At 42.3% G+C, this 24,252-nt stretch overlaps 1 protein-coding gene across 1 annotated transcript in view; it reads right to left on the reverse strand.

Moving 5' to 3' along the window:
- SEL1L3 (SEL1L family member 3) overlaps positions 1-11,499 on the reverse strand; it is a 111,097-nt gene extending 99,598 nt beyond the window's left edge. Inside the window, exon 1 of the mRNA XM_031943941.1 lies at positions 11,115-11,499. Within this exon, the coding sequence (XP_031799801.1) occupies positions 11,115-11,249 (135 nt within the window). The 5' untranslated portion in view covers positions 11,250-11,499. The remainder of the gene's footprint in view (positions 1-11,114) is intronic.
- Positions 11,500-24,252: the final 12,753 nt, after the last annotated feature.

A 24,252-nucleotide genomic window follows, 5' to 3' on the forward strand; every position in this document is an offset into this window, starting at 1 on the left:
CCGAGTCAGGATATAATCGGCTCAAAGAAAAAATTATCCCACTGGCTCAACCACTGATCTGGACTTTGTCTATGTAAGCTCAGAGCCTGGGAAATCCTAAATTATGAGAAACACATTCGAGGAGGATGTCCCCATCTCCCTCCTGTTCTGTGCAGAAGCATCTGTATAAAAAGTGCCATGGAGTTACAGGGAACAGAACAGTTCCATTCGAGACGGTATTTTCCAAAACAAGAAAGGAAGCAGAGTTGGTGGCTGATTGCAAGAAGTAGGGGTCACTTTTAAGAAACAAAGCCTTTGGGGAGTAAAGGTTTTACAGGTCAGTCCAAATTTTCTGTCTATAATTTCTCAGCAGATTGGCAGTTATGAAACAGTGGGTTAGTGGATTATGCTAAGGAGATTACTAAAAGAACGGGCAGGAAGTAGTGCACAGGCCGAGACTCAGAGACCAGCGAGGTTCTCTAGTTCAGTGGGTAGAGCAAAGGCCCCATCAGCCTTGAAGAAACAGAGCAGAGCTTGTCCAGAGAGTGGGTTGGATCACTTTCCTGTCTTTTAGAACATATAGAGCGTGGAAGCCAGGGACACTGTGGGTTGGAACAGGACCGACGTGCTAATAGCCGCTGCCTGCAGGATGTACATAACCAGCACCTATCAGTGACACATCACACTCTAAATATTGATTATGCTAAGCTGGTTTCCTGGCATATGTTATGGGAGGCTATTAAACATTTCCTGTTAGGCCGAAAAAAAAAAAAAGAATCAATTAACTGAAGAATGGAGTTTCAGGGTAAACGTTGTATTTAAACTTCCTGGACTTGTTCACATGCCAGATTGTATTAACAGAAAAGAAAAACAATTAATTTTTCTAGTTAAATAGAGGTCCTCAATATTCAATGCTAGCTCCAGCAAAGGCACATCACACATTGCTGCTGCTGGATCCCAAGCAACAAACGTCGTACCAATAACTTTCCAATCACTGGCTTGTTCCTTCACCTTTCATCTCCTGCCCACTGCTTCGGTTCAATCCAGCTTCCTTATTTTTTAATTCATTTCAATTCAATTGAATAGCCATTTATTGAGTGCCTAGTTTGTACAAGGCACTAAATTTTTAAAAGATAAATTTGATATTGCTTGCCTCCTCAGTGAGGGAGGATGGGAAGGGGGGGGGGGAAGAGAATTTGGAACTCAAAGTTTTTTAAATGAATGTTAAATTTTGTTTTTGGCATGTCATTGGGGAAAAATAAAATATTAAATAAATTTTAAAAAATAAAAAACTTGAGGCAGTTAGGTAGTGCAGTAGAAAGAGCACCAGCCCTGAAATCAGGAGGATCTAAGTTCAAATCTGGTCTAAGACACTTAACATTTCCTAGATGTGTGACCTAGGCAAGTCACTTAACCCCAATTGCCTCAGCAAAAGAATAAAAAAAGTTTTAAAGAGAAAAAAAGAAATTTAAGAAAGAATAAAAAGAAAAGAGAAAAAAACAAGCCAGCAAGAACCAACTCACCATGTATCATTCCCCACTCAGTTCTTCTCTCCTTTCCATGATACTATGTGCAGTATTTCCTCATATTTTTTGAAAAGAATGGGGGAGTATATTTTCTCAACTCATCCTTTATTAAAAGTCTGATTATGATAATTACATTAGGTTTTTAAAATTTATTCTTTCCAATTATATTGCTATGTTCATTGTAAATATTGTTTTCCTGTTCTGCTTATTTCTTCTATGAGTTCCCGAGACTGTATTCTTCATATTCCTCATTTTTTAGAACACTGTCATGTATATTACATAAGCCATTCCCCAATCAATCAATGAGTTTCTCTTACTTTTATTTCTAGTTCTTTGCTATCACAGAAAAGTACTACTAGAAATCTGGGGGAGTAGATGGACTCTAGCTTTCTGAATTTGATGTCCTTGGGCATAAGCATATATATGGGATCTTAAGGGGATGGACATTTTGGGTACTTCTAAAAATAGCATCAATCCCAAACTCTTTTCCAGAATGTTTGGACCAATTCACCATATATTAGTGTGCCTGTGTTTCTTCTCCTTCAATATTAAGACTTTGATGGTGAGGGTTGGAAAGTAAAAGAAGCTTGGTTTAAACACTTTCCACTTAACCTTTGTTCTTTCCTTCCTCCCAGAGAGCTAATCTTCTCATAGTTTCTCTGACTGTGCAGGGCTCCTCATCCTTCTGCTGCCACTGCTTTTTGCTCCAGAACTTTCCCACTTTTCTTCGATTCTCATTCTCTATCCCACCTCCCCACAACAAACAAAAATCAGTTCTGTGTCACATCTCCTCAGGTTGCCCTGAATAATTATTTTATGCTGTTGTTGATAGCGGTCTGAGGTTGCCATGCTACAGTTTCCTAGTAACATGGACCCATTTCCACAGACTTTCTGGTGACAGGTTTTTTACCTAACCATCTCACCACCATCAGACTAGCTAACATGACCGAAAAGGAAAACGACTGGAAAAATTGGGATACAAATGCATTATTGGTGGAGTTGTGAACCGATCCAACCATTCTGGAGAGTAATTTGGAACTATGGCCAAAGGGTGATAAAACTGTGAATATCCTTTGACCCCAAAACACCAATACTAGGTCTGTATCTCAAAAAGATTTAAAAAAGGGGAGGGAAAAGGATTATTTGTACAAGAATCTTCCTAGCAGCTCTTTTCATGTTAACAAAGAATTGGAAATTGAGGAGATGCTCATCAGTTCAGGAATGACTGAATAAGTTGTAGCATATAATTGTGATGGAATACTACTGTGCCATGAGAAATGACAAGCAGAGTGGTTGCAGGAAAACTTGTGAAGATTTATATGAACTGATACAAAGTGAAGTGAGCAGAACCAAGAGAACACTGTATATAGTAACAGCAAATTATAATCACCAACTGTGAAGGACTGAGCTATTCTCAGTAACACAGTGATCCAAGACAGTTCTGTAGAACTTATGTTGAAAAATACTATCCACCTCCAGAGAAAGAACTGATGGAGTCTAATTGAAGATCAAAGCAGACTTAAAAAAAAAAAAAAAACCACAACCCTTTTTTCTTGGTTGTTTCTTTTGTCTGTGTTTTCTTTGCAACTGAAATTGTTTTAAATATCTGCACATGTATAACATATCAAATTACATGCCTTCTCAAGAAGGGGAAAGATAGAGAGTGAAAGGAAGAGAATTTGGAATTTAAAAAAAAATGTTAAAATTATTACATATAATGGGAAAAAAATTAAAATATTTTTAACTTTCATTTTAAAAAAGCTTTTACCTAAAAGCAGAATGACAATTCAGGAGAAAGACAATTTTGGGCAGATGGGCCTTTCTTAAATCCTACAAATTATACCCAAGAGTCCTATGTTGTCTCTTCGCTTTTTGAGTTTAAAGAACAAAGAACATGAAAGCACTTAGAAGACATCAACCATTATATCTGTGTCTATAAAAGTTAGTTCGATGGCATTTCATCTATGAAATACTAAATGAAGTTTGTTTGTTTTTTCTTGGGAGGGGAATGCATTCAGCAATCCTGATTATTTTATAGACTTAAAAAAAATCAATTGTACACATGCTTCCATGACAGATAACCCAGGCCAGGGAGGCATAAATGTACTATTTTTCTGAGTAAGATTCAACATAGAAGTCAAGAGTCTGAAGGATTTATGTTTCTTCTTGATGGGAAAAGGATTAGTCAATAGTGTCTAGTTCTTCCTTTGGGATGACTGAGTTCTATATGCTTTAAAAAAAAAAAAATCAATGAGAAGAAACTCTCCTCAAACAATCATCCCTAGATACCAAGGCTGTTACTGATATTGAGAAGATTATGGAAAAACCTTTTTGATGTTTACTATAAACATATAAATGCCCACCAGATGACAATGGCAGGAGGTGGGGAGACATATGGACAATCCAAAATTCATTCATTTTTTTTTTTTTTATTTCTAAGCATGTTATTATATTTACACAGACCTGTCTGAAGTGCAAATAAAATTCAAACTCAACAATGAAACCGTATCCTGAGAGTCTTAAGTCTCCAGTGGGCTCAGTCAAAGACTTAGATTAAAATCAGGCTTAACTGTTCTACATGTTTGCTTATTCAAGCTTTCTCCAAGTCATGGAGGGAAGAGTTTTGGCTTAAAAGCCCTCCTTTGACAGTGTTTGCAGGACTAGAGAGAAAGAAAAATCCTGTTTCTATCCACAGAATACAACATCGAGTAGAGTAGGTGATGCTGTCAGGAAGCAAGATTGGTTGTGAATAAGCTACCCATGGATAACAAGCTGTCTGATACCAGAGAATTCATTCTATTCAACAAGCATTTATTAAACACCATGTTTCCTTCCAGAAATATAACTACACATTAAAGAATGATACTTTTAGAACAGAACTGATCATTTGTGCTAGTGCTTAAACCCCCCAAAATGTATTAGACTAGTGTTTCTCAAAGGGCGGTCTGAGGATCTCTGGGAATCCCCAAGACACATTTATAGGGTCTGCAAGGTCAAAACCATTTTCACAATAATACCAAGGAATTAATTGCCTATTAATAAACTGTAGTAGCCCAACTACATATGTATATGACCAGATTTTCTTCATGTATCTCAATCAAAACAACGGATTCCAAGAGATTTAATGCAGAAGCAGAGATGAGAATACAACTATTTTCTATCAAGCCAGACTTTTAAAAGATTTACAAAAATGTGTAAAGCAACACCATTCTTCTCACTATTTTTGTTTTGTTTTGGAAAATAAGGTTATTTTTGCATAAAAATGTTATTTATGTTCATTTGTAATGAATTTATCATTTTAAAAAATGAATTCTATTTAGAGGCAGCTAGGTGGCACAGCAAAAGAGGGTAGAGTGCCAGGCCTAAAGTTGGGAAAACTCATCTTTGTGAATTTAAATCTGTCTTCAGATACTTATTAACTGTGACTCTGGGTAAGTCACTTAACCCTATTTGCCTCAGTTTCCTCACCTGTAAAACAAACTGGAGAAGGAAATGGCAAACCACTCCATTATCTTTGTCAAGAAAACCCCAAATTAGGTCTTACCACAACAAAAATATTTTAAACTACATGCTTTAATTTCTAATGTTAAATATCAATAGATATAATCCATATAAACAAAAGCTTTTTAGAGTCCTCAGTATGGGTTCTGAGATCAAAAACTTTGAGAACCGCTGCATGAGGACTGTAGCTTACGCGGAAGCAGCCACACTGTCTGGCCATATCCCAAGAAACCCTGCAACACAAAGTGAACACGTAGCTCTCCCTATGGCCTGAACTTCTCCGTTCACCTCCGTCACTCGAGTCCAAAGTTCAGGTGGCTGAATAACTCTTTAAGAACCACTTCTTCCTTCTTTGGGAAGTTTCAACTAACTCCACCCTCCCTAGCAGTTCCACTTTGGTCTAGAAGGACTTGCTCCTTCCCAGAACCAGCATCTCCTTCCCACTCCTGCTGCCACACCATCACCATCATTTTTATCACTAGAATGACACTAAGTCCTTTGTCAGTGAAGGAAGGAAGAAAGCAAATCTATGGAAACTGCGGCATTTCAGCATTTCTACCTGGCCCCAATATCCCCTTGACTCCTTCTACAGAGAAAGAAATCCCTCTACAGAGTAAGGGCCAGCAAGGTGATTTATAAATTATACTGTGGCTGGTTAATATCCAACTTCCTTTTCCCCCTTTCTTCTTCTTGCTATTCTCTGGGAATACCATTGAAGTACTCCATGAATAGGATAAATATGAAGGAAAGGCAGCAAAACTGTTGGTATAGGATGGGGAGGCTGAAACTTTTAGCAAAAATAAAAGGGTTTTTGGTTGTTGCCGTTTACGTGTTTGTAAGCAGTTTGGTATGGTGGAAAGATTGCTGGATTTGGAGGTCAAGGGACATCAAGGTTGGATCCTGCCTCTGATATCTAATATTTAATATACTGGAGGGCAAGTCATTTAATTTCTCTGAACCTCAATTTACCTAATCTGTAAAATGGTGATAGTACTTGTAGTAATTCACAGGGTTGTTGTGAGGATCAAATAATATCATATTGCACTTTGCCAAAAAAGTGCTATGTAAAAGTCAGATTTATTATCTTTGGACTTCAATGATCCATGGTCCCCAGGGATTACATATAATTGCTTATGTTTTCCTTTCCTTTATTCGATACGGTGCTTGATGCTTAGTAAGTGATCCATAAATTCATGATAGCTAGATTCAGCCTGTGTCCCAAAGAAGATCTATGAGAAGATTTCTCCTCCCATTCCCTAGCAGAGGTCGGGTGATACTGGTGTGAATATTGGACATGTCAGATTTTTTTCAATGTATTGATCTGTCTTGCTGGATTTTTTCTTTATTCCTTCTTTTCTCATTAATTTTTTTTTTTTTTTTGTCAACAAGGGATGGCTTTTTGGGGAGGGATATGAGGGAGAATACAAAGGGATCAAAACACAGATGGTGTAAAAAATAAATGATATCGATAAAAATCTTAAAAAAAAAAAAAAAGAAAAGAAAAAAGAACGCAGTCTATTGCCACTGACTGAAAACTCCCCAACATCCATCATAGCTCTGATGTGCTGTCCCCCACATCCATCTGCTCTATTAAAACCCTTTTATTTCTTTGTCCTCTTGCTGTCTAACAAGTACAAATATCCACACTGATTATTTCAGCTCTACAGCTGCCTTTGATACTGGTGATCATGACACTTATTTTTCAATTAAAAAAAAAAATCTTTAGACATTCAAGGCCACTGATGGGAATGGGCAGAGCTGCATTCTAGCAAAGCCATCTCTCACAGATGGTACTGTGGTGGACTCTCAGTCCCAGCCAAGGGAGACAGCAGTAAGATTTAACGGGTGAATGTTTAATCAGATAAGACCAGGGTTCATGTGTTGAAAGGACCACGCGAAGACCACTGAACCACTGTGGTTCAGTGGACGGCGTCCTCCCCTCTCTGCAGAGGTCACCACCCAGAAGCCTTCCCTGCTCCCTGACACTCACTGGTCTGGGCTTCTCAGAAAGCCGCCGTGACCGTGGTTTGTCTCTTCTTAAAAAATTGTTTGGCACGGTTTCTGTGACTTATCGTTCGGGCCTCGTCACAATTATTCATGCTTTGGCAGTATCCTAGCTACAGTCACAGTTCCCTTCTTGGGCTAACACTGATGGTTGGGAAGTCCAGCTAATATAGAACAAAACATCTCATCCTTCTCTGGGCCCTGGCCACGGATGCTCATGTGGAAGGACGCGTGGTTAATGGAAGCTTACCGTCTAGCCAGCTCACAAAGGTGATAAAGAAGAGGGCTGGCAAGATAAAAGCAAACATATAAAAGTCACCCAATCACCTGAACTTAAATCTGGACAGGTGTCCAAAGAAACCATCAACACCGATTATAGTTTTTGCCTTTTCTTCATCTCCCCAAAGCTCAGCACAGGGCCCGGCACGCCACAAAAATGCCTTTGACCTGGCTTGATCTATTCAGAGATGTGCTCAAAAAGCACATGGGAGCTCAGCAAGTCGTGCCGTCAGGCCCTTGGCAATAGGAGGAAAAAAGGGGAAACTCCAAAGACTCCTCGGACGTTTGCTTTTATTACCATGGGGTTGCTCCTCTGTAGCTTCCGCAACTGGTTCCCTCCCTATTAATTGATTTTAGGTTACTTTAGATGTTACAGTATCTCTTCCCGAGAAGCTTCAGAGCAGCTGATGAAAGCTTAAGTACTATGCTTTTAAGTATGGAGAGAAAAGATTTCAAACGTATTGAATGTTCCTTTTATCTAGGATATAAATCAGGAGTTCTTAATTTGGGGTCCAAAGGTCCCTTGGAGGTCTTTGGGTAGGTTTCAGAGGGTCTGAACTTGAATGGCAAACCTCCCAAATTTGGTATTTCCTTCAATTATTTTAAAACCGTTTTCTGAGATGGGATCCATAGGTTTTACCAGACTACCAAAAAAAGTTAGGAAACGGACCAACTCTTGACCTAAAACTCAAGACCCGCCATTGTCTGGTTCTGACCTGCCTCGCTAACTTTTTCTCAAGCTCATTTTTGTCACATATTACAATTCCAGGAAACCCATTGCTCTACTCCCTGAATCCATGACACCCTTCCGCTATACTTGATTCATATTACCATTCCCTATCCCTAGAACCTCTACTGAAATCCCATCTACTCTTCAAGGCTCAGCTCAAATGTCACTTCCTCCACATCTCCATTCCTGATCCCTCCCACTCCTATCACATAATATTTATATTCTAATGTGGACTTTTCTCTGTATAGACCTTATTTTCCCCCAATTAGACTATAAGTTCCTTGAGACCAAAGGTCCAGTCTTATTTATCTTTCTATCTCCCAAGTCAAAAAAATTTGTTGAACGCATGAATGAATGAATGAATGGATAAGTAGATATATCTGAACTTCAATCAAGTGAGAGTCTTTATTAGCTATAATGGTCTCCATTTTGTACTAATTCAAGAACCCTGTGTCTCCCAAATCCTGCTTGAAAAATAAAATGTTTTCTCTGAGCCCAGCTAATGATTCCATTACTTAAGTCCACTCAGTGTTTACAGTCATGGATGAGTAGAGGTACCCTAGACATCACCAAGTTTATTTTACAGCTGAGGAAACCAAGGCAAAGAGAGAATTGATTTGTTAAAGATTATGGCAGAGACGGAACTAGAACCCTGCCCATTTCTAAATCCAATCAATGCTCTTTCCACTATGTCCTGTTGGCTCTGTAACAAGTTTATGAACTCATTTTGTGAGATGTACTTGATATGATATCTCCATTCTCAGTGTCCTTTGATCATTTGATTATGTTAGATTTTCCCAAGCAGTTTGTAAACTTCCCGGACAGACACCGGGCCTATTTTATATTCAACGGCAGCACCTAGGACAAGGCTTTCCGCACAGCACCCTCTTAAGAGATGACTGATTAGCCCATACCCTATTACTTTACAGACCCCTTTGGAAGTTCCCCTCCCAAGTCACCAGTTTTCCCTCAATATCACTTAAACCCATGATAACCAGTCTGCAAGGAAACTTGACCTATGACAAAAATCCTCTTTTCCCAAAAGCCCAGCTAGCTAACGAACTAGCTTTCAAAGCAAAGTCTCAATCTTTAAAAGATTTTTAGTCTTTCTCCTGCTTTATTGGTAAATTCTTTGCATTATATTGGGAAATGGAGTTCTCAATTCTATCATAGGATGGCTATCCAGAGGTATATCTGATAGACACACAAATGGACAAGGATCATCGACATTTCCCTCTTTCTATTAAAAAAAAAAAAAGTTCCCTTCCTTCTCTGTTTGCCAAGCCCTTCATCCATGCTCTAGTTATTTTCCACGTTCCAGTGTCTTCTGGAATCTCTTTCTGTTTTGGAGCTCTTTCTCAGCACCTCAGAGCCTCTAGTCTATCCCTAAGCATCATTTGTCTTTTTGTGTCCTGCTTTGTTCTTGATTTTTCCCTTTTGCTCACAGAAAACTTCATACTCTTCCCGGATCATTTCCATTTCTCCAGATATTACCTTTGGCCTCCAAATCTTTTTTATACCTACCCTCTATATCAGAAGCTATAAAAACCTGGGCTTCTGTTCTTTCCAGTCTGGGAGTGAGGAGGGAGGGAAGAGGGTCTTCGCTACTTCTAATCTTCTCCCATTATTTCATTTCTCTTGATGTACAAGTACCTCGTGAAAGGAACCATTTATTTAGGGAAGAACTCTGTCATTTGCTAGAGCACAGTTTTATTAATTACACTGTGCTATACAGCCCTGTGGCACAACTATTAAATAATGACAGTTCTTGGACTAATAAATTTTTTTTTCTTCATTTAAAATGACAACTTAGGCTGCAAATTCATACCTATTTCTCTGGCACAGCACATGGTAATTCCAAAGTAGGATGAAAAGCAGTGTACACTCAACAGGTAGATTTCAAGGTAGAATTAAAATATCACAGTAGTTTCTCATTTACACAAGGGAAACATCTTGTGTCTGAATCATCCACGGTAGCAAGGCGCATAGAGGTAAGGAAAGGTTTCTCCTTCAGGTACCAGATCTCACTCTTTCTAAGCTTTCTAAGCAATCTTGGAAATTAATTTCTTCCCCCTCGCCTCGATCATGACAATACCTGACAAATTCTAAGAGATCTGGACACATAGTGGTCCTGTAACTTTCCCATTACATCAGGTTCATGATTCAGCACTTGCCATTTTGATGATTTACAGTAACATAAGGGGAGACGGCACCAGGTTTGAGAGGGATCCGGAAAGGCTAAGGTGTGTTGTGCACAAAGGGTGCCAACCTGCAGATCCCTTCCCGTTTCACTCAGGAAAAAGGAGGGGAATTTAGGCATCGTTTTCTCCTCCGGGTTGGGAGAGCTGAATCCCACTCCTATTTTAAATAAATGGCTCTAAAGCCCAGGTTATTGACTCTGATTGGAGATAACAAACACATGCAAATGTATGGAGACAAATTGCAATTACAAGGCAAAGGGCAGAGCTGAGTGAAAAGAAAATCCAGTTAAATGTGCTCTGGAGAATCGTGCCTCTGGCTGACATCGGAAACTTTGGAGAAAGTGGGAAGGAGTTCGAGAGCGGGGATCATTCCAGGCTGGCAGAGGGATGTGTGGGGAGACACTTCGGGGATCTGGAAGGAGCGTGTGAGCTCAGAATGTAAAGGAGTCGGGCAGGGGAGGAAAAGGCGTCCGGGGTTTCTGGTCCGGGCCGGAGGAGACAGGGCAGCCGAAGGGAGCCGGGAGCGGGCTGGGCGGTCCGGAGCGGGCGGGAAACGCAGTAGCGGGTGAAGGGGCATTGCGGGAGGTGGGCAGGGGCGCGGGGGAGACATGCCGCGGGAGGACGTGAGGGAGTTCGGCGGCAGGAAGGAAGGCAGAAGAGAGAGAAACAAAGTCCGCGTCCAGCCCGGCACACTCCGGTACCTGGGCTGCCTTCCCGGGGCCGGGAGCACCTGGTGCGCAGCAGGCGAGGAGAGAAAGAAAAGTCCGGCTCCTGTCCCCGCTGCCCCGGCCAGGTGCCCCCCGCGGGAGCCGGGCTGCCCACGCCACACCCGGGGGAGATGGGCGCCGGAGGGATGGGGGGGGGCAGGGCAGGGCAGGGTCCGGGGCGGCTCACCAGGCAGCAGAGCAGCAGAATCGCGCAGGGGCGGCCGCCCAGGCCCGGGGGGCCCCCGCTCGTCGGGCCCCGGGGGCTCTCCTCCTCCTCCTCCTCCTCTTCCTCCCCGTTGTCCGCCGCGGGCCGGGGGGCCATGGCTCTCGCTCCGGGGCCGGGGCGGTCCTGCTCCGTGGCGGGCGGCGGCGGCGGCGGCGGCTGCTGCTCCTGCCCCGCGCAGCCGGGCTCCGGGGGGAGTCGGGGGAGGGGACCTCGAGGGCCGGCCGGATCCGAGCCCGGAACAGGGTCACCTGGTGCAGAGCCCGGCCCCGGGACCGGCCCCCGCCGGAGGCGCCACCTTCTCGCTCCCCGCCCTCCCCGCCTCCTGCCCCGCGCTGGGCCACCTGCCGCCGCGGCGCCGCGGCCGCCGCCGCCACCTCCGCCCCCGCAGCAGCAGCAGCCCGGGCGGCAGCGGCGGCGGCTCCTCCCTCCCGCCCTCCGCCAGCCCGGGGGCGATGGGCCAGGGGCTGCTCCCGAGGGCGCCCGCACGAGCCGCCCCCGCCTCTTTGCTTCCGTCTCCCGTTAGCGAAACACCTGCGGGGGAGGGGGCGGGGGGCTGGGCATCTCCTTCCTGCCCATCTCCCCCTCCCACCTCGTCCACCTGCAGGGACGGGGATCCCCGGCGACTTTCACGCCCTCCCAGCCATTGTAAGTCATCTTTTGTCTCTGGGATCGGGTCCCACCCTCCCTGCGGACGAGAGCAGGGCCGCGGGACTCTCCGCTTGCAAGGTTGGAGCCCGTGGGGCCGGCTCGGAAGCGCCCGGCCGGGGGCTCGGGAGGCTGCTCGGGGCTTGGTTTGCGTCGCGGGGGAAGTTCCCGAGCCCCTCCGTCCCGCTTTGGACATAAAATAAAAGAAGTTCATCAGTCCGCCTCGATTTTACTCCCCCCCCCCCCCAATTAAGGGCGTCTTGCCCCCGGAAACACTCCCACCGTTTGAAAGCGAATGTGATCGCGTTTCTGGAGTTAAGAGAGCGGCAGGAAGGCGGCTCGGGATCGGGCGGCGATGCTGGGAGTGCCCGGCGAAGCCCCGTCCGCTCCCCGGGCGGACGCTGCAGCTCCGGATCCGGGCGTTCGGCACTCGACCTGGGGCTCAAGCCAGCGAGCTGCTTCGCTGCTGCCACTGCAACTCACAAAGTTAATCCGGCCCCTCTGATATAAAACAGCTCTTTAGCCCCGGGGGTTCAAAAACACTGCGGGTCAAGCCCCGACCCCTGCGAAAGGGAAAAAGGCGATTCCCAGCATTACTCTTAAACATATACCCCCTCCCCGCCAGGCACTGCCCGCACCTAGGAAGGCCCCTCATATTCTCCATCACTCAGGTGAGGGGAGTGACCACTCGGTAATTCGAGGGCACTTGTGGTCCAAATGGGGGACTCGGGACAAGGGCAACGCTGCTCTTGATCGATTTCATTACAAAAGCCGACTGCTGAGAGTCCATTATTCCATGTGGTCTTCAGAAATGAGCGTCGGAGTTAGAACAGGAAGATGTCTGCTCTAAATTCCAGGCCCTGCCATTCACTCTTTGGCTAACCGGATTCCCCTCCTGGCCCTCAGTTCCCTCCCCTATAAAGTAAAGATGATGTTTATGGTCCCTTCGGACTGTAGACCCTGTCAGGAGAAAGCGAATCCATGCAATAACATAGTCTACACCATGCTTCCATACCATTAAAACGTGTTTGGAAGTTCTTTGTGTGACATTACTGCTTTTGTTCCCTTCTCCTATAGCTGATGCAAGTTTTCTAAGAAGATGAATATGTCTGGTCTTTGGCTTTGTCTTTGTGAATCCATATGTTGTCCTCAGAAATCATTTCCTTCTATCTTCTAGGGTACCAATGATTTGGTGATTTTAAGTCTCCTTGGGCTAAATGAGTTTGGAAAGGAAAGGCTGACCACTATTGGAAGATGAAGTTTCCAAAATCTCATAACTTTTCTTTGCTTTCAACTCAACCCCGTAGCCTTTATCCTTTTAAGTTGTTTCCCCCAGTTTGACCCAAAATTCAATTCAGTTCAACAAGCATTTATGATTGACTCACTGAATGCTGGGAACTGTGTTAAGCTCTAGGAATACAAAGACAAAAATGAAATAGACCCAGCCCTCAAGGAACTTCCATTCCAATAAATTTTATAAAACCTCTTGCACATTTTATTGGAGGGGAAATGGTCTGCCCATAAATACCCACCTGACTAGCCCCTAAAGATGTCCACAATTCATCATTACGAAGAAGTTTCCTTAGGCTATGTCATTTAAAAAAAAATATTTTGGGCTTATATCCCAAAGAGATCCTAAAAAGAAGGAAAGGGACCCACATGTGTTTGTGGTGGCCCTTTTTGTAGTGGCAAGAAACTGGAAACTGAGTGGCTGCCCATTAGTTGGAGAATGGCTGAATAAATAAGTAAGAAAAAAAAAAAAAAACAAGGCTTAATGTTAACATTTCTAGGACAGGAGAGAGAACTGTCACAAATACTTTGGCATGAATTTGTTTATCAGGTCCTTTTTACCAGGGCAGCTAGATGAAAACAGAACAGAGACGCCTTCCAATGGCAGCAGAATCTGGGAGGCAAAGTTGAACCCAGAGGTCTGGATCACAGGAAAGACAGGCTCAGTTTTCAAGGAAGAGAGCCCTTGGGCACTCAGGGACCAGCATGGCAGCATGTGACTGTGAGACAGTATCAAGAGAGATGAGTGCTAAAAAGGGAAGATGGGAGAAGATCCAATAGGATGACCTCTAAGGTTACATTAGAGATCAAGATGCTCTCCAGCAATAGTTCCAATTCCTTCATAAGGACAAATGGCCGGCTAGTCACAATTCTGGGGTGAGTGCGTGTATATACCTTGGCTGGCACTACTTGTGGGTCTAAGAATCTTTTAAAGGTGAGAATCAATTCCTGAGAAAATAGAATATTCCTGCAATATAAAGTCAGCGCATCCTGAGATTATATGAGATAGGATTGGTCCATAATGAGAAAAATTTTCTAAGAATGAGGGAGACCTTTTCCCTCTTTCCTCTTTATTTTGTCTCGCCCAGAGCCATTTCCCCATTTCTCTCCCTTTCTTTAGAACCCAGTATTCCCCCTATGCAGAATTCTATGGACTTCTCTCCCCTCCTCCATCCTATATTCTCAGGTATTCACAATGAAGATGTATGAACCCTGACACTTGCCTTCGATATCAAAATAGAAGAGAAGATTACTATTAAGCAGCAAACCACATCCAGACAGGAAAACCATTGCTCTGGTTTCTGCCAAAGATCACCTTTGGCCTCTGACTAAATCTCGCAGACCTGTTTCCATTTTTCTAATTTCCATTTCTCATATGATCTTTACCTCCCAGATATCTTTCCGCAGACCTGCTTCCTTTACTTTTCACTTGGCTCAATCACCAGAAATCAACCTTCTTTCCCTCCCTTAGCATATTCCATCAAATTCTAGACTCCAGTTCCTACTTTTCCAGACCTCAGTCTCTCCCCTAAGTCTGTCTAGGGAGTCCTAAAAGACTCCCATGAGCGCCAGATGGGTCTGGCTTTGGGAAACATTTTCGTAAAAGAGTGGATAGATTTGGCAGTGGAGGAGCCTTTTAAAAGGGGTCTCCTCATATTTTTATGGGAACTAGGAAGAACTTTGATTCATTTGATAGGAAGAAGCCCCCGCCTGTTTTGAAATGAACTCGATTTCTGGGCATGTCAAAAGAAATGCTCCTGCTTTGGGTTATTTTTGGATCTTTGCCCTTCCCGAATAGGTGCACATTCAGCTCAATTCTCCCCTCCACGCTGAGAGAAACTAGGCAGCTTTCCTTCCCCTATGCTTCCCCAGGGCTTAGCAGCCGTTTGCCTCCTAGAGTTGGGCCGCCTTTGGGCAGCCGCCAACTAGAAGCACTAACTGCACACACATTTTGTTTGTCTAGTAAGAGAGAAGGAGAAGGGTGTGCCCAGCTGGGTCCTTTGCACAGGTAGGGCCAAGACCCGGAGGATATTAGGGAACCCCATTTCCTGATTCCCTGTAGACTCTGGACCCCAACAGCAGCCAACCTGTGCCATGTCAGGTTGCAGAATGTGTACCCGGGGGAGTGCCCACACCCTTCTGCTCACTCTCAAAGAGGGATTGTTTCTGCCAGGCCATGATTGCACCTGTTTCTTTCTTTCAGGCAAAATGAAGCCGGGTTCAGGAACTATAGAATTATCCGTATATTGAGGAAATGAGAAAAAATGTGTTTTGAGCCAGAAGGATAGGAGTGTACGTCCATATGTGTAAGCAAGTATATGTATAGGCATTTTGAGAAAAGCATATGTGGATAATAGAAAAGTGTTAAATGTAACATAAGGGTTGGAAAAAAGTGGAGATGTGTGGATTTACTCTGGGATAGAGTGAGAGGAGAGAGCAATTGGGCGTTAAGGGAGAGAAAAAAGTGTAAATAATTGAAAAGAAAGAACTTGTGTGTGAGCCAAGGGAGAAAGGGATTCATGAATTCTACCTCCCCAATCCTGACAACATTTTCAATGTAACTTTGTCTGAAATTGTGAATGCAAAAGTGGATTTAAAATTAAAAATAGGGAAAGTGAACTGGAGCTATGTGATGCTAATCAATGTAAAATATCCGTGGTATCAGAAGCCCCTCAGTGAGTCCAAGAACAGGGAGGAGCATGGGAAATGAGCACAGAAATATTTGCTGCTAAAAAATCAAAGCAAGGAGCAGCTAGATGGTGCAGCAGATAGAGTGCTGGCCCTCAAGTCAGGAGGACCTCAGTTCAAATCCAGCCTCAGACCACTTAAAACTTCCTAGCTGTGTGACCCTGACAAGTCACTTAACCCCAATTGCCTCCACAACAACAACAACAAAACATAAAAACAAAACAAAACCTCAAGGTAAGCACAGAGAGGAATATCTTAACTCCAATTGTCTCAGCAAAACACACACACACACACACACACACACACACAACTCAAAGATGAGCAGAGAGGAACATCTCATTGAATAGGGCCCCTTGTTTATCTCCTGTCATTTACCACATAAAAGAGTTTTTTAATTTAAAAGCTCTATAGAAATTTTAGTTTCCTTTAGTTTCCTGCCCAATCAAAACCCAATCAACGATCATATTCAAAAAGTTCTTCTGCATTTATCTAACATGTACCTATTATCACAATGCATGTCACGTCCATTTCCTTTTGCTTTGTCTTCAGCATAGCCCTCTGCCTCCTTCTGTCTCATTCTGACATCAGATGAAGGCCCCCAAAGGCCTTGGTAAATGGGTTTCCTTTTCCACCCACCATGGTTCAGCCCACCTGGCCTTCTTGAGGTCTCTTAAACAGAACAATCCATCTTCTGTCTGTGTCTCTGTCTCCAGGATTCCTTGTGTCTAGAAGGCATTCCCAAATCACTTCTGTTTTTTACAATCCTTTAATTTCAGAAGGCTTTTGCTGATTTCCCCAGCTACCACTGGCCTTCACTGACTCGGGAAACACTTCATATTTATTATTTATGTGCAGGTTATCTCCCCCAGTAGAACGTAAGTCCCTTAAGGGAAGGGACTGGGCCAGTTTTCTCTTCGCATGTCTGAATTGCTTGTTAATTGATTGATTAAATGGATGAATGACACAAATATATCTTAGTCTCTCACTATGTTTGAGGCAGTGGGCTAAGCCCGAAGGATGCGAGCAGAGTTTGTAAAGGGGCCTGTTCTCAAGGAGCTTCCGGTCCAATGAGGAGATAGCCTTATTGGCAGGTTTTGGCTCCGAGTCAGACTCAGGGGTCCCGGGTTCTTGGGGCGCAGTCACAAAGCAGATAGTCACGAAGATTTCTGGCATCAGCAAAAGATTGGGGGGGCAAGCTTGGTCTCCCAAACATCCAGGATTAACGGTCACGGCAGAAATGCTGAAAATAAATGGAATCGGAAACCAGGAGATCGGCTTCTTAATTATGCCATAGTCACTAAAAATTATAATGATGACGATAATATTTACGTAGTACTTTAAAGTTTCCACAAACCGGAGAGACGGTGAAGGACGTGTTTCTCCACTCTATCTCTGCACATGGAGACCTTGCCATTCCCCACAACTTTCTATGATCACAAACTCTACAACGCCCTGGTCTGATCATAATCTTTTCTTATTCCATATTTCCTCCAGTCTTATGTCCACCACCTTGTTTTACATCCTCATTCTGCCCTTCATATGACCTTTCATCTCACTATGACCACCATCTTCCAGGTCATCATTTTCTTTATTCCCCATCTTGGAGAACCAACTTAAGTTCACCCTATATTCTACTTGAGTCTCTTACCAGTTTTGCTCCATTCCTCCCAACCCCAATGCTGGAATTACTCCTGTGCTCCTTCTGTGCTTCTGAACAAAGCGAAGGGAAATTATGAAATCTCAAATAGATGCTCACTGCAGCAAAGGAATCCTTTACATCTCCCTAATCAATTTGCTCTCTGGCTCATCACCTGAAGCTATTTCAGACCTTTTCGTCTCCTCAAACATCCCACCTCATTTCCTCCCTCATCCCTTTGCTGAGAACTCACTCGTGTTTCACCAAAAAAAAATGAAGCCATTGCCCGAGTGCTTTCTCTCTCCTCCTTCCTGCTCCCACACACCCACACACCTTCCCTCACTGTCTCCTCTTTTACTCCAGGCTCAGATGAGGAGGTGGTTCTTCGAGCCAGGGCCAACTCCTCTCCATACATCTCTGATCTCATTCCCTCTCAGCTTCTCCGGGAGGCTGCTCTTATTCTCGTCTCCACAGACCAACCTTCAGCCTTCTCATCATCTCACTTGCTACCAAATCTTTGCCATCTGCTTTCTGACCTCATCACTCACATGGATATGCCCTCTCCAGAGTTAAAAATTACCTCCAAATCACCAAACAGTATGGTCTTTGGTCATTCTCAGTCCTTTAGGGTTTATATCTTGGATACCTCTGACCAGTCTCTCCAGCTGGATTATCTCTCCTGTTTGCTGACTCTGTTCTCCCCTGCTTCTCCTCCTGACCACTCTTTCTCTCTCTCTCTCTTTTGCTTGATCTTCATCCATATTGCATGAGACTAACTGGGCCCGCTAGTGGTCCACCTCCCAACTGTTCTACTGAAGTAGCCTTTCAGAGGGTATCCCTGCTTCAAGTCTCCCCCCACTGCAGTTCATCTTCCATTCACCTGCCCCAGGCAGGCTTCCGAAGCAGCAGTCTGCCATAGCATTCCTTCCTCATTAAGCTTCCTTGGTTCCCTACTAATAACTCCCAAGATTTAATATAAAAATGCTCCATTTATCTTTGAAAGCCCCTCATGGAGTGAGGGGCTTATCTATATCTATTATCTAGAAGATCTACCACTTCCTTCTGTGAACTCAAGCTAAATCTTGCCCGTATCATTCCCTCTCTGAACTCTTTGCCCTTCTAGTGGCTGCCCCCTAAACCTGAATGGCCTCTCTTCTCACCTCCACCTTTTAGATTCCCTGGCTTTTTTCCCGACTAGGTTCAAATCCTATCTTCTTCAGAAGGTGCTCCTGTTGCTGGTGCCTTCCCTCTGAGGGAACCTCTATGTATCCTGCGAGAACATGGTTATGTCCCTGTTTCTTCCTCATTAGAATGGAAGCTCCTTCAAGGCGGACCCATTACTTTTGCCTTTCTTTGTGTTCCCTGGTACTTATCCCATCACTTAGTACATGGAAAGAACATATCAATCTGCTCATGGTGAGTTGATTGACTGGATACCCCTTCACTTCGATGGTCTTTCGCTCTCATTTGTTAAGGGGATTAAGGGCCTTTCTTCCTGTAAACATTGAGTTGAAATCAAAGCATATCAGGTAATTAATTCAAATTCTCAAGGAAAATTATTATTCAGGACAAAATTGAATTTGAGTGCAGAAGCTCCCAATCAACCAGATCTACCTTTTCTCTTGTCCTATCCCCGAAAGGGAAAGAGGGGAGGAGAACATTATGCACATTTGTCCTTGTCTCTTAGAATGTTAGCTCCAGAAGGTCACAAACCGTGTCTAAGTGTCTTCTGCAGATTCTGAACAGTGCACTGCTTAGCACATTATTGATGCTTATTAAGTATTTTCCCATTAGCTGACCTCTAGAGGTCCCTTCCAGATCTTTGATTCCATGATAATAAAAGGCATAAAAATTAATGCAACTGAGTGAAGCCAGTTCTCGCCCACGAGCCCCTGGTGAACGGGCCTGTTGTCCTGCTGCATCCCGGGGAGCATGGCTAGAGCTTGGCTAACTAGAGAAACGTTTCCCTCATTTGTATACATTAACTTATATATGCTGCAAAGTGCTGTGTTAATATAAGTTATTATAAATGTTATTATCATGATCATTGCCTAGAGGCAGCAAGGTACTTCAACAGAGCAGTGAAGGAAAAGACCTGGATTCAAATCTAACCAGAGAGGGACTAGTAAGTCATCTAATTTCTTTTTCCCCTTAATTTCCTCAACTGTAAATAGAGGTAACAACAGTACCTAAGCCACAGAGCTGCTGTGAGGATCAAATAGAAGATATTTGTAAAGTGCTCAGCATAATGCTGGGCATATAGTAAGCACAAGCAAATTCTTGTTCCTACCCTCCCTTCATCTTCCTCTCTGGGCTGAGAGAAAGACAAGCTTTGTGTTTGTCCATTTTGTACCTGGGAACTGCTAAATGGTGCAATATGTTTTTATCTCCCCATCTCTCTATCCATTTTATTTTTGTTTGTTTGTTTTGGGCAAGGCAATTGGGGTTGACTTGCCCAGGATCACACAGCTAGCAAATGTCAAATGTCTTAGACTAGATTTGAACTTAGGTCTATCCACTGTTCCATCCGTCAGTCAGTCCCTCTCAAAGCATTTTCTACATCTTCCTCTTCCCTGATAGTGTTCCCTACCACCGGACTATTCAGTCCTATCAAAGAGATTGCTTGTTGTAAACAAGAAAACAATAACAGCAAACCAACCCTTGGAAGCAAAGAACTAGAGACAAAGTGTCTGATGGGAGAACAGCAGAACAGATTGTGCTTCATGAATGTGGGAGAATACGACTGTGCAAGAACTGATGAACACAGAGAAGCATGGGAAGATATATGAACAGATGCAGTGAATTCATTAAAACGGGAAAGTAAGAGAGGCAATTACTGAAGCAATGTGAATAGAAAAAGAAAAGCAGCTGCACACTGTATAATTACAATGGCCAAGCTTAGTCCTAGAAAATGCAACTTGTTCTTTTCATTACAGAAGTGGGGAAACCATGGGTGTGGAATATTGTGGTTATAGTCAAACCTGGTTGGCATATTGGTTAGTTTTTTTGACTTGCTTTTCTTCTTTATCAAGATAGTTGGTTTGATGGATAGGGGATGAAAGAAGGCCATATTCAGTAAAAATGTGGTGTGAAAATAAAAATAGCGAAAAAAAAAAAGGTAGAATGGATATTACATGCATATAATGTGTGTATATGAGCAAAGGGAAGGAATGAACAAATTTGCTTGGATTTGGGTGCTAGTCTGGGCTCTGTCACAACTTATTTTGTGATCTTAGCCAAGACCATGTAATGTCTCAGTTTCAGAGACAGAGAGAGACAGAGAGAGACAGAGAGACAGATACACAGAGAGAGAGAGAGAGAGAGAGAGAGACAAAGAAGAGGAGGGAGGGAAGGAAGGAGGGAAGGACTAAGGTGGGGAGGAAGGGAGAAAGAGAGAGAGAGATTTTCTGTCTCTAAAGTTCTTCTATTCTAGTCAAAGTGCCAAGGTCTACCAATAGATCCCAATCAACTAATTAGGGATCTCTAATTTAAATAGTTGTCTGGACGGTCATCAATTTTATGTCCAATTGTCCAAGTTCTCACATTAGAAAGAATTTCATTAATTAATTCATGCTAAAGTATTAAGAAGTGATAAAGAAAACATATTAGTCCTCTCAGGGATGTTTGTTTTTCAATATGAAATAATATCTAAACCCAAAGAAATCCATCACTAATGGTTGAATGAAAAGCATTTTTGGTCTACTTGCTAGAGCCATATTGGGGAGCAGGGGCTTCCTAGGGAACTTCAGATCATGTCAGGTGACTTCTCCCCAACTAGTGCTTTGCTGCCTCAGAAAATGGGAAATGGGGACAGGGCTGGAAGGGTTTCTACCAGTTTCTTGTGCTCCACTGGATGTGAAGGGAAGAACTGGTTTCATTATATGCATGCACTATGACTGCTGTTTTAAACTTCAATACTGCTGAACAATTCAGAAATAGATCCATTATAGGTCTAGTTTAGCCCCAGGGTTTTAGCACAGGTCACCAGAAAATGTGAGACAGCACAGTTACTCAAACCTCTGAGAGAAAAAGAAAAATGCTTATCAGCATTTTTTTTTGTCATACCAGGGAGCACCTCTCCATTTTTGTAGTGTACTCTGAATAAATAGCTCTTCAAGTATAATAAGAATCTGAATTTCTATTCAGTTATTAATTGATAAGAACAGCTCATTTTACTTCTCAGGCTATAACACCAGATTATAATATAAATAAATTAGGTCATGGTTTAGCAAGATAGATGTAAAAATATTCTATAATTCTCCTTAATCTCTGGTTAAAAAAAAAAAGCCCTAAGATTTTGACATCATTGCTCAACAACCAAAGAGAATATGTCACTTCTTAATATCCAGTCTAAATTAGTCCATTGTTCCCACAGACAAAATCAACCGAATTTCTGTAATGGCTTTCTCAACTTGAAGGGTCCCCTTGTCAATCTGCTTTACTTGATATGAGAAGAAAAGAGGCTGTAGTCTCAACGAACAGCGTAATTTAATTTTTATACATTTTCATATATTCTTTTTCTTGTCAAGAAAGGGAAGCAGAAGTGGCAGAGAGGGAGAGCTAAGTAAACAAAAATCCCATTGACTCTTGAAAACAATCCTCTGCTTAGTGTTTTATGTGGTCAGCCTTTCATTTCCTCAGCTTCTTAGAACACTCTAATTATTAATCTCATTCTATGGCTTTATGAGTTTAAAGCTTCCACTAATATTGGAAGGAAAATTTTACATATGGATGTGGGCCCTAAATCATCTTGATTGAATATTTATTGAGCATCCACCATGTGCTAGGGACTGATTGAATTGGCAGAAAGGGAAAAGAATCAAGCAGGAGGAAATTAAAAAAGAAGAAAGAGAAGGGTCCCTAAAGGAAAAAAAAAAAGAAAGAAAGAAAATAAGACTCAAAACACCTCATTAGTAAAATGGGGCAGTTAAGGGAAGGCCTCACCAAGTAATCTGCTTAAACTTTAATTAATTATTCACGTATATACATTCAGATGACATTCTTCCTCTAAGGAACCAATGTGCTTCGTAAACATATTAAATAATTAACTTTCTCAAATCTGTATGTCACAAAGAAGAAAAATGACTGTATTCTGTCTACTCTACAACCCACGGCGACACATTAGCCAATGCATCATTGCAATGAGATGCAGGAGCCTTTCTAGATCACTGGAACCCATTAGTAGATGACCTTTTGCAAAGTGTTGGAGTGGGATGAGGGGGAGAAGGGACTGAATTTTAGGAACTTGTATGAAGACCTCACAGAAAATAATTTACTCTCTCTTTTACCAAATAGGTCAAATTTGTCAACTTAATTTCTTTTTTTTTTTTAAGGTAAAAATCTCTTTCTCCCAATTAAAATACACATATAAAATATAAAAGAATGACTATAGAAGAAAAGAGGAGTGAGACAAAAAAATGGGATTGGTTTAAAGGACAATGGAAATAAAATCATAGTAGAAAGAATTTTCAAAAAGAGAGAGAGAAAGAAGTTTAAGCAGACTCCCAATTCAAGGACGTTGATTATGGTAGCAAATGAACTAAGCTTTTGATTTATAAAGACTAAATGTTTATTAATAGGAAATGTCAACTTAAGAGTTTTGATCTGAACACATTTTTGGCTTTAAAATTATATGCTCTCAATTCCTCAAGGACCCAACATTCTTTAAAAAAAAAATAACCTTGAATCAAATAGTTTTAAAGGCTGCTCCAGAAAAGACATAGAAAAGAGACTTTCCAGGTCAGTAAAAGGCCAGAAAACAAAGAAAATTTTCAAGTGGAAAAATAGAACTGAAAGTGACAGCTGCTTAATATAAGGTAACTGTGATTACTGAGAAAATTAGGGGAGTATTAGGAATTGGTCAAATAGTCTGATTCAGAAGGAAGGAGGAAGGAAAGGGAGGGAATAAGCATTTATATGTCTGTGATGTGCCAGGTATGGTGCTAATCTCTTTACAAATATTCTTTCATTTGATCCTTGAAATAATTCTGGGAGTAAATATTATTATGATCTTATTTGCAGCTGAGAAAAATGGAGCAGATAGTTTAAGTGACTTGCTAGTAAGTATCTGAGGCTGGATTTGAACTCAGAAGGACCACTGCTTGAATAATGGAGGAAGCATTTTGTCAATGACAGACACAGTTATTTATTACTTTTTTTTTCCTCCTTAATCTTTTTTTGACTGAGGCAATTAGGGTTAAGTGACTTGCCCAGGGTCACACAGTCAGGAAATGTTAAGTGTCTGAGACTAGATTTGAATCCAGGTCCTCCTGACTTTTGTTTCTGGTGCTCTATCCACTGCGCCACCTAGCTGTCCCCTTTTACTTCTTTTTAAAATATTTTATTTTTCCCAATTACATGTTAAAAACAGCTATTTAGACATTTACAAAACTTTTGTGTTTCAAATTGTTTTTCCCCTGGTAAGTCGGAACCCAGTGAACTTTTTAAAGAAGATACACTTGGTAATTGGATCACATTAATAAAAATCTATCTATAACACTTGTGTGTGTGTGTGTATACATACATGTAAATAAGTAGCATATTTACATGTTCCAGGCAATAAGGGAACATCTTGATCTGCTGTGGAGATTAGCTAGATGACAGAGGGGCTTTGGGGCTAATTAAGGAAGGGAACACACGCAAAAAAGTTTTCCCTTTTGAAAATTAAAAATTATAGTATTTTCCTAAGAATACACTATAATGAGACTAGAGAAGGGGGAAGAGTTAGAAAGGGAAAAAATTCTGGGGGTTTTGTTGTTGTCGTTTTAAAAGGCAAAAAAGCTCTTTGGTTCCCTGTTCAAGCTGAAAACCCAGAAGCCTCTGATCTATTTGGTTTTGCTT

The sequence above is a fragment of the Sarcophilus harrisii genome, chromosome 6 (genome assembly GCF_902635505.1).
Source record: "Sarcophilus harrisii chromosome 6, mSarHar1.11, whole genome shotgun sequence".
NCBI lineage: Eukaryota > Metazoa > Chordata > Mammalia > Dasyuromorphia > Dasyuridae > Sarcophilus > Sarcophilus harrisii.